The sequence below is a fragment of the Euphorbia lathyris genome, chromosome 6 (assembly GCF_963576675.1).
Source record: "Euphorbia lathyris chromosome 6, ddEupLath1.1, whole genome shotgun sequence".
NCBI lineage: Eukaryota > Viridiplantae > Streptophyta > Magnoliopsida > Malpighiales > Euphorbiaceae > Euphorbia > Euphorbia lathyris.
In genome coordinates, this window is record NC_088915.1 from 50,147,832 (window position 1) to 50,159,016 (window position 11,185).

The following is an 11,185-nucleotide window of genomic DNA, read 5'->3' on the forward strand; positions in this document are numbered from 1 at the left end:
TTATTAGATTTGGTTTCGGTCTTAAATATTATATCGGTAGTATCGGTTAATTCGGTTTTTATGATAAAATAACCGAATTAATCAAACCGGCCGAATTTAAGATTCATTAAATTTAATAATCATTATTAGCTATATTAATTATCTGATTATTATTTTTTTTTTTGAAGCAATTATCTGATTATTAAGATTCCTAAGGTATTTTATAAATAAATTATAAATTTAATTCTGTTCTTATTGGGTGAGATCCAATCTAATTACTAAAATACAAATCAATTTTGATCAGTAGTCTAATTTTGGAGAACTTTTATCGCAAGCGGAGAAAAGAAAACCAGCGATATAGCGATAAATCGGTTAGGTTCGTTTTTATTTTAGGTGTTATTCGGTATTCAGTTGTTTCGGTTCGGTTTTCGGACCGAACCGATCGTTGAACACTCCTAGTTGAACCAAACATGCCCTTAATACACTCATATGTGAATTAATTTATGGAAGGGCCTAATACATTCATATATGAAAGATCAAGGGCTCAATGTGTCTAAATGAAAGATCGAGGGCTTAATACACCAAACAATGAAAGATCAGGGATTCAATGTGTCTAAATTAAAGATCGAGGGCTTAATACACCAAACAATGAAAGATCATGGGGCTCATGATGCTTTTTGCCTTTAAAAAAAAGTATCAATTTAGGCATTGATAACGGATTGTAAGGGATGAGAAATACCACTTTTATGGAGTTAAGGGGTAAATAGGACATTATATGAGTTGGGGGGCTAAATGGACAAGTTGAGAGGTGAGAAATACCACTTTTATGGAGTTAAGGGGGTAAATAGAACATTCGATGAGTTGAGGGGGTAAAATGACCAATTTGGACAAGTTATGGGGGTTGTGGAAGCATTAGACCTAAAAAAAAAAGTAATGATCTGATCGAAATATTAGGTAAAACTAGTTAGTGTGGGGGATAGGGTTGTCAATGGAGAAATAGTTTCTTGTCCCCGTTAGAGTCCGCCTGGACAAGGATGAGGAATCTCCAAACAATTTCCATGAAGAGGGATGGAAGAATTTTTCATCCTTAGAATTAGAACAGAGACGGAGATGGGGAATGCCCTTCCTACACTGCATAGATCCGATTCCAATTTTATCGGGATCCTCAAAATCATATATATATATATATATATTAAATAATAATATCAATTTTTTTACTTAATATATATAATTATAAAACTAATTAAAAACTTCATACATATTTTTTTATTTGATTAAAATATTGAATCATTATAATTTTTTTATTAATTTATTGTTTTATTTTATATAATTTTATTTATTTTACCAGTATTTAAAATAAAAAATAAAATTCTTGTGACGGAGAAAAATAAAAATATTTTTTCAATTGATATATGTGGACGGATATGAGAATTTCCTATAGTATTCTTATAACAGGATGGAGTAACCATTCTCTGTCCCCACCTGGCGGATGAGAATATAATATATATATATATATATATATATATATATATTTTAGTTTATAATCTTAATTAGGACTTTTTAAAGTTTTAAGGCTACCTGGGCTAGTTCAATAATGGAATGGGCCTTCAAGTTTCTAGGAAAAATGCTTGCTTTAGTAAATAATGCAAAGGGCCCTAAAGTTCTTATTTCTTGAAGCCAAAAGAAATGGCGGGAATCTGTAATCATTCCAGTCATGTCTCGAAGTTTTTCTGTTTCTGCACTGTAGCCTTTAGCAGTAGGATTGATTAGTAGTAGCAAAATTTTCTGTTACTGTTCACTCTATTTGTCTGAGAATCGTGTGTTTGAATTGAATTCTGTTAGTGTTTGAGCTTTACCTCTGTTTTCCTAGCAAGGAAAAGAAACTTCTGTATCTTCTGCTTCCGCGGAACCAAAAATGGAGGATTCCAAGGATTCTTCAATTAGTTGGAGAAAACAGGTTGACGAAAAACTAAAACGACTTCATTCGCTCCAGTTCGGGATCGATCTGGCTCTCGAGAGGCGCGATTTCTCCACTGCTCACGTCCTTGGACTTCGTCTCATCGGCTTCCTTGACTCGCATTCTCACACCGACCTTGATGAGGCACTCACTCGACCTATCCGCCGTGAAGCCATTTCCAAGCTCGACAAAGCTCGTCAATCTTTAGCTCCTGACTCGGATCGGTATATATTATATCAACATCTAGAGATGATTTTTATTTCTCCTAATTTTTTCCCCTGAAGTTCATTGTTAGGGTTTTGTGGTTTTATGAACTGCTGAGGTTACTGAATGGAATTTCCTTGGATATTTTGCAATTAAGTCTTGGTTTATGCTAGTTCTAAACTTTTGAGTACTAATGTGGCCTTATATCCATTAGAAACCTAGACGTGATGATATGGATATAATATATAAATGTTCTGTGTCGTAATAACTCTGTGAGTAAACAAATCCTAATGCAGGGGAGTACATCCCCTATAGATGATTAGGAACGGCATCGTGATAAGGATATCGGGCTGGTAAAATTTGGGGCCTAAATTTGCATCAGATGCTTTTAGAAGATTTGAAGCAGAATATTTGTTTTCCAGTTTATTGAAATACAAGGATGATGAGATGCAAGTTCACTGAGTGAGTGAGAGTGCACAAAATATCTGTCACTTGTTTATCCAGTTAGTTTGAACTTCTGTAACTAAACTAGAGCATCCTTGCAAGACAATTATTCAATTTACTGATGATAGTTTTTCTTCCTGATTATATTTACTCTTTGATTTCATTGTGGTGTTAATTTGTGCTCCATGTTTGTATAGCCGAGCATTTGAACAAGCAGGAAGAGATCCTGGTCATGTTTTTAGCAAGAAAGGAGATTTTGATATTGAGAAGATTAAGCAGTCCAAGTATTTCCGTGCTCTCCTTCAGAAATATGATATAAAGACTTCAAATGGAATGGTATGGAGTGAACCAGATTTTCTTTTGTGCTCTCTAGTTCCATTCATTCTGTTCAGCAGCTTCATTCATTTGTTTTTGTCGTAATTCATTTTTACAATTTTCTTTGGTGTTTTCATAGTATATACAAGTAGGACTGAAGTTTGTTATTTGGTTTCTGATGAAGTTGTTTGTTTTCTGCTCCATTTAGATGCAGACAAAAGATGTTATATTCTAGATGATTTGGTCAAGGAGCATTAACATAACTTCTTATTCTCAGGGAGATGAACTGGCTAGGAAGGAGTTGAGAAACAAGCCATCAAAGTTAATTACACAAGCAAAGTTGACATCCTTGTATGGGAGCAACATGATGAAGGCATACGCTGGTTCACATAAGAGTTCTTTGAAGTCCAAAAGAAGTAACGTTTCTAATGACTGTATGATTGTAGAAATGGCTGATTCACATCACAACCATCCTAAGAGTCATAATCTCGCTGATCATGTGAAAAATGAAGAGAGTGAAAGAAGTTCTGGAACTATTTTGGTATCAAAACGTACACATGAGGAAATCAGTAGTCCTAGAATTGACAGTTTGAGGTCACCGTCAAGCAACGAAGATGCTAATACCAATGGTTCTGGCAATGGATTTGTAACTGCAAGAGCAAAATTGGTACTTATTTAGTTCTTGAAGATCAAATTACGCCATCATTTATCTACATATTTAACTTATGCTCATGCAATATATGTATGGTCTACATCTTCATAGACACCTATCTAGAAAAAGATCGAATTAGCATTATACAATGAACACTAATCCTATCTGAGTAACGTTAACGGTCTACTTTTTTATAACCCTAATACATAAACTTTTAGTTTTCATGCTTTATTTTTTTCATGATGGTATTGTGCGGCACAAAATTTAAATACAGTGTGAACATCATCAAGGCAACCAAACGTGAGAATAGGATCTCCAAATTTTCTAGGAAAGGGGAGATTGGAGATGATTTTAGGAAAACTGAAAATAAATATAATGGATTTTCTTGATATATTTCTGTGAGTTTGATTAATTAGACAACATAATCCTTTGAGAGAGGGAATGATGGTTAGTTGTACTTTACTAGCTAAAACAGAAGCATATCACAGTGTCAATTTGAGTAATGGTCAAATAGTCTTTTCCTGGAAATAACTTTTAGGTCATTGATTTAAAAAGTTCAGCACATTCCCCTCTACCTCTCCAATCTTTCTTTCTGTCATCTTTTTTATTCCTATTGCTTTCATCCACATAGTGTGATCTCTATGTTTTGGCACAGGAAATGGATGCAAAGCAAAAGCGAGGATTGGTGAGGTCGCCAAGTACATCTTCCTCCCTGCAAAATGATAACATAAACAGGGGTTATGGGGTGAGACCATATGGGTATTCACGATCTGGCGTTCGTGGCAATTTTGTCCCCCCTATAAAATCTAATGGAGGCAACAATGGGAACATGACTGCAAAAGTTACAGGAAACAGTGGAGCTGCATCAGATGACTCAACAAGGAAATGGTAACTCCATTCTAGTTTCATGGTATCTGAATTGAAATAAAGTTCACAAAACTTCTTAGCACAGCATGCAACAGGATGTATAAGTAATAGTATTTGGAAGAAGAAAAAGATGACACTATCCAAATGTCTCTGGAATCTGGATTTAGTCATAATTTGAGTTGTATAATGGAGTTTCATCATGTTTATCTGCACCAAACATGTATATGCAATATCCACAGTCAAAGTGAAGTTAGCTTGCATCAATACATCTGTAATGAAGACCTTCCGAAGAAGAAAGTTTTACACTTCTTTTCCATAGTGGACTGGACTGGACTAAATGATTGACATTGACACTGTTGAGATCCTGCTGTCAATAGCTGCATCACCCCTTTTCTTGTAGTTCTGACTGGTTTAACATTGATGAATAAAGACATTACATAGTATTATTGTTAACCATCTTTCTCTTTTCTCTTAGTATGGAGATGCTTTGTGGTCCTGATGGCGAGCTTCCTGAAAAACTGAGAAATTTGGAACCTTGCCTAATTGAGCATGTTAGTAATGAGATAATGGATCGTGATCCTAATGTCCGATGGGATGATATTGGTACCATAAAATACTGAAAACTTCTTAATGGTTTCCATTTACTATTGCAATTTCTTTTAGTTGGCATCCTAATTTTAGACACTTGCCTGATGATGTTGCAGCTGGGTTGGAGCATGCTAAAAAATGTGTAACTGAGATGGTCATATGGCCCTTATTACGTCCTGACATATTTAAGGGTTGCCGTTCTCCAGGAAGAGGTCTTCTTCTTTTTGGTCCGCCGGTATGTCCTGAGTCCGAATAAGATATGGAGCTCAATCCTAAAATATATCAATTTCATTTCAGTACCTCTCATATTTTAGGGAACAGGAAAAACAATGATAGGGAAAGCTATTGCTGGAGAGGCCAAAGCAACATTTTTCTACATATCTGCCAGCTCATTAACAAGCAAGTGGGTACGTCCATTTGTGCTAATTTTCTCCATCTTGTTTGGTGGTTCACTGATCGAGTTATTGTTTTTTGAAACAAATGTTAACAAAATTGGTCGAATACGAATAGTTGAGATGGATTGCAGATAATTTGATTAGGTTTATTCCTTAATTCCTGCATTTTCTTTACAGTCCTTCTAGCACTGCAAAAGGTGACTATGTTATGTAAAAAAGTAACGACCTTGATTCTGGTAGGGATCCAACTAAAGTAAAACTTGGCAGTCAGAGGGATTGCAACAAAATTGATGAGATTGTCCTGTTCTCTTTTGCTTTTCAGAAAAAAAGGTCAATGTCTCCTGCAAGATGATAGATTCCTTTTTTCAAGTGCCATAGGCATTATGTTTCTTCAACTTTACTCTATCATCTCACCCCATCTATACTACTTAGCATTGTGTGTTAAGAGAGTTTTGAGTAAAGATGTGAAGCAATGGAATAGAAAATTGCTGGTGCTTTTATAATATTGAAAGATCAAAGGTGATCCCATTTTGACTTTCTAGTAAGGGCATTCACTCATCATGTCTTATTTACCTCCAAACTTCACCTAGATTCTGATTCCCCCTGCTTTTCTCAGTTGGTCCCCATGATTTATAGCTTACATGATGGTGTATCAGAAAAAAACCTTAATAAGGAAATTAATGTGAGACAGTGATGCAGACTCTTTTTTTGTATGTGATATCACAACTTATGGAAGTGTCAACATTTTGCAATGACATTGTGTGTAGATTGGTGAAGGTGAAAAGTTAGTGAGAGCCCTATTTGGTGTTGCCAGTTGTCGTCAGCCTGCTGTAATTTTTGTTGATGAAATAGATTCACTCCTATCTCAGGTAAAGCATGTTCTGACCTTATGTCTTATGCTGGTTGCTGGCACTATTCATTGTCTCATTGAGTTCCCAGAAACCGTATATGGGCTCATTTTTGAACTTTAGAAGGATAGTCAGTTAGTATTTGCACATAGATATAGCTCTCAATTCTGTGTTTGCAGCGCAAGTCAGAAGGTGAGCATGAATCAAGCAGGCGACTCAAAACACAGTTCCTGATTGAAATGGAAGGCTTTGACAGTGGGAGTGAGCAAATTCTACTAGTAGGTAATAGTTAAAGCATTGAATTGAAGACATTATATTTCATTTACCCGAGTGAAGTTGATACTTTCTAATATCAAATACGTTTATTAACTAAACAATACAAACCTTTGCACAGTAATGATTTTAGTTGGATGTTATCTTAATTTTTAACTTACGATTTATTCGTCACGTTTGGCAACATAATAGAAAAAAAGTCCATTTTATTGCTCATTCAAATAGAAATATTAGTGGGCTTTTGCCTTCGTCTATTACCAAAAAAAAAAAAAAAAAACAGAAATATTAGTTTCTTTTTGTTGTTTTATGCTGCAAAGATATATCTGTTAGTTAATGTTGCTGAAACTGATAAAATGTCAAAGATCAAGACATAATTGATGATAACATTAAAAAGAATCTTTTGAACTCGTAATTGGCGAGAAGTTTTGAATTTATTTTGGTCTTGCCTATCAAATATTAAGTACTTACCTTCTGAAATGGTAAATTAGGTTGCCCCAGATTCACCTTTTCACTCCTAGAGTATTATCTTTATATAGTAATGGTATTATACATACACAATTAAAATCAATAGGACTGGAATTCTGAATGATCAGTGAATAATATCTCATGTGTGATGGTTGAACTTTTCAGGCGCTTACATTACTTGTTTTGCACTAAGGTTATCTTTGGATCTAATAAGTACAGAACTAAAAGTACCATTATAGAAAACAAATTTACTTTGCAGCCAAGTTTCCTTTTTATCATATGTTAGTTTTCGATCAAGCATTTTTCGCTTGACATGCCTTAACAATAAGATAAACAATTGGATTCGGTTGAATCAGAATCATCCTTACTCTTTGAACCCATTATTTCTTTTTCTGTTCATTAATTTACCTGTTTCATTTTAGGCTTCTGCTGCAGTTCTTTTCTTTTCTTTTGTATTGTTTTTCTCTTTCAGATTCAATCATACTTCTATGTCTATGCTTAAAGCAATTGCATTGTCATTTGATTGGATCCAGGAGCAACAAATCGACCCCAAGAACTCGATGAAGCAGCAAGGAGACGACTTACCAAAAGACTTTATATCCCCTTGCCTTCAACAGGTGTAATTTACATTCTTTTTTACTTTGTAAATTATTTAATTGAATAACAAATAAAGTGGCTAACATCCCCTTATTGAAGAAGCACGAGCCTGGATCATACGTAATCTTCTACAGAAGGATGGTCTATTCAAGCTGTCAGAAGAGGACATCGATACCATATGCAATCTGACTGAAGGTATCTAGTTCTTATATTTGAGAGCTAAATCGAATGCAGAAGTTTTTCCATCATATTTTGAACTAAATCTTCCTAATTGGTTTTGAAAGTTTACTTGAAATGATGTCTGAATTTTGTTCATGTAATTTTTTACTTCATATTTCCTTTTGTAGGATATTCGGGATCTGACATGAAAAACTTAGTTAAAGACGCATGTATGGGTCCATTGAGAGAAGCTCTTAAGCAAGGTATAGAGATTACCAAGCTAAAAAAGGAGGATATGAGGCCAGTTAACCTTCAGGTAACAATAGTAAACATGCATGATTTTACTTGCACATAAACACAGATGCATATCAATTAATTAAGTACCATTCAACACATTATTTATAGTGAACTTGCTTCCTTTCTTTAGGACTTCGAAATGGCTCTGCAAGAAGTGAGACCCTCTGTATCTTTGAGTGAACTGGGTACATATGATGAATGGAACAAACAATTCGGAAGCCTCTCACTTTAGATTAGCCTAAATCGTTGTAGGGAAAAAGGAAGAGAGAATACACCCTTGATTGATTCCTATTGATTTTTGTGCTAATTACCTCTAACTTTTTTTACTACTGCACATAAGATTTCTTGTGAAATATTGATTCTGTTTTCTTTTGTGAAATAAGGAATTAGGATATAATTAAAGAGAATAGAAATAGGAGTTTGCAGGATTTTGTTTTATTAGAGGTCAAATAATCTAATTGATTCCTGGATTATTTTAGAGATGTCTTGTTAGTTCCAAATTTTTTTGAAGTAATTTATTGTTCTCTTTGAACTTTTTTTAAAATGATCTATTTGTCGGAAATTAATATAAGATATATGATTGAGCCTTAACTAATAGTTAAGGCTCAATCATATATCTTAGTTAAGGCTCAATCATATATCTTATATTAATCTCCGACACACCCTACACACAAATGCCCATTGGGCTTGCAGCGTGCACAACACAGGCCCATCCCGCCATGTGTTTTTAAATCCACAAATTAATGAGGTTGCCGGAACTCGAACACTTAACCGTTTGGTCCTAGAGGCTCTGATATTATATCATGGAACCGATTGAACTAAAAGCTCGAACTAATAGATAAGGCTCAATCATATATCTTATATTAATCTTCGACACTATTAACCTCTTAAATTTACTTAGATTGATACACTTTAATTTGGATAAATTTTTCATTTTACTGTACCATTTAATACACAAAGATTAATCATATCACTTTAAACTAATTCTAGTTCACTCTGAGAAGTGGATTGATGGTTTATATTAAACTTATTTTATGCCTCAAGAAGTGGTTGACAAACAACCACGATTGGTAGTCGATGAGTTTGAATGAAAACAAATATTAATTAGCTTCGATATCTCCCCTTGAGATATCCACGATTGGTAGTCGATTAGTTCTACTCACCCGTGTGACTGGGACCAAATTTTAAAATCTGTAGCATGTTTTCGCAAGCACAGCCATTTTCCTACAGACGATCGCGTGACGTTTAATTTTTGTGTGATTATGATTATCTGGTTTATGTTTATATTATATATTATATTGTACACTGATATAATTTACTATTGGGATTCTAATAATGGCAAACAATGACATGTTGCAGTTCAATTAAATCTTAAATATGAATCATTGACTCACTAATTTAGTCGGTCAATCGTGCTTATCTGACTCCGCCCTCCTTCGGACCAAAACCTTCAACCCGCCGGCCATGTGAGCCGTCAAGTATGGCACGAATATTGGCTTGTCTGAACTCACGGGTTTGAGTTCAAACTGCCTGATAACGGAAGCAACCACGTATTTCATCTGAATAAAGGCCATCTGCTTACCAAGGCACTCCCTAGGACCAGCCTGGAAGATGGGAAATTTGTAAGGACATACCTTCCTCAACGAGCTTCTTCTCTTGTGTTCAAGAAACCACCGGTCCGGTTTGAACTGTAGCCGGTCCTTGCCCCAAAGTTGTTCCATTCGCCCCATCCCATAGGGGAAGTAAGTGACCCTATCTCCTGGCCGGACAGTAGTATTATCCGGCAACACGTCATGGACAAGGGCATGCTTTGAATCCCAGGCTACAGGTGGGTAGAGTCTCATTGACTCATAGAGGCATGCCTTGAGCAATTTCAACGTCTTCAACGAATCATAATCTATCTTTGTTGTAGTTCTAAATATAGTCTCTTTCACTACCTCTTTCTCTATCTCTGGATAACAGGATATCAACCAAAAGAGCCATGTCATTGCAGCCGAAGTTGTGTCTCTTCCTGCTATCATAAAACTAATGACCATATCACTTATCACCTTCTCTTCATGTCCAGCCAATATGAGCCGAGAGAGGAGATCTTCACTCTCATTTTCAGCTCTTTCTTCTAACATAATCCTCCTGTTACCAATAATCTCAGCAACATAATTACGAACTCTTTCAACAGCATCTTTAAGCCGTCTCTCAGATCCAACTCCAAGCCATCTCTTGATCTTCCAGACCACAAACAATGGGGCAGCAGCTCGTCTAGCACATATCATTGACGCCATATCAAAAGCTGTTGCCAGAGGTGGGGCTGGTAGAGAAGGATCTAAGCTACATCGATCAATCCCCAATGAGACCTTACAGATCATGTTAAATGCTAGCCGTCTTAGCAGCTCTTGCAAGTCAACCACCTCTTGTTTCTCTGCCAATGACTCCAAAACTGGCAACAATCCCTTGACTACTTCCTCCTCTAATGTGGTAAGGAAAAACTCCTTGAGCGATTTGGCTTTAAATTCATGGCTGGCTAACTTTCTTTGAGTATGCCAAAGCTCCCCATCAGCGTTGAATATGCCAGAGCCAAGAAAATCACCAAGAATCTCAGTAAAAGGTTTACCTTTGGGGAAGTTGCTAAAGTTTGTTTTGAGCATATATTCAACATTTGCTGGGTTAGCTGTGACAATGGTTCTTCTTGCGCCAAGCCTTTGAATCACAATCGTCTTGGTTGCTGATTTAGTGAGAAGTTCAGTATACCAATCTAAAAGACGGGTTTGATTTTTGTAGAATGAAATTAAGCATCCAATTATTGGATGGGTTGGCGGCCCATTATTGCCGGAATTTACTAGCCGGAATTTGCTTATGATTATATTGAGAAAGCAGAAGAGTAATATACTTATCAAAATGAAAGATAAGAAGTGCCATTGAAACAGAGACCCCAAAGTTACCATCTTCACATGCAGATTAAACAAATGGGGGAAAGGTGACTCTATAACTGTGTTTTGCATAACTAAACGTCCTTTTTTAAAACAGGAAAAAGGCAAATGTTTCCAACAAATCTGATCAAGTGGTGACTGAGCATTGGGCATTTATATACAGATGTCTAGCTTCAGAATTATTTTTATTTTAATTTTATTTATTAAACTAAAAGAGGAGC

General features: G+C 35.6%; 2 protein-coding genes across 2 annotated transcripts; one reads left to right on the top strand and one right to left on the bottom strand.

The window, feature by feature from the left end:
- The first annotated feature begins 1,638 nt into the window (after positions 1-1,638).
- LOC136232016 (ATPase family AAA domain-containing protein FIGL1) lies at positions 1,639-8,510 on the top strand. The gene is made up of 13 exons (XM_066021051.1): positions 1,639-2,160; positions 2,782-2,920; positions 3,177-3,566; positions 4,207-4,439; positions 4,894-5,021; positions 5,123-5,241; positions 5,321-5,413; positions 6,169-6,270; positions 6,429-6,531; positions 7,521-7,604; positions 7,684-7,779; positions 7,932-8,059; positions 8,171-8,510. Exons 1-13 carry the CDS (start codon positions 1,895-1,897, stop codon positions 8,270-8,272), a joined length of 1,983 nt encoding a protein of 660 aa, XP_065877123.1. The 5' UTR covers positions 1,639-1,894; the 3' UTR covers positions 8,273-8,510.
- Positions 8,511-9,346: 836 nt separating this feature from the next.
- On the bottom strand, positions 9,347-10,979 carry LOC136231839 (cytochrome P450 94B3). Its single transcript, XM_066020811.1, has one exon. The coding sequence runs from the start codon at positions 10,977-10,979 to the stop codon at positions 9,447-9,449; it is 1,533 nt and encodes a 510-aa protein (XP_065876883.1). The 3' UTR covers positions 9,347-9,446.
- Positions 10,980-11,185: the final 206 nt, after the last annotated feature.

Coding starts and splice junctions, on each gene's coding strand:
- LOC136232016 (XM_066021051.1), top strand. CDS start 1,895: ATGGAGGATTCCAAGGATTCTTCAATTAGTTGGAGAAAACAGGTTGAC. Junction 5,022..5,122: donor TGTCCGATGGGATGATATTG/GTACCATAAAAT, acceptor ATGATGTTGCAG/CTGGGTTGGAGCATGCTAAA. Junction 6,271..6,428: donor TAGATTCACTCCTATCTCAG/GTAAAGCATGTT, acceptor CTGTGTTTGCAG/CGCAAGTCAGAAGGTGAGCA.
- LOC136231839 (XM_066020811.1), bottom strand. CDS start 10,979: ATGGTAACTTTGGGGTCTCTGTTTCAATGGCACTTCTTATCTTTCATT.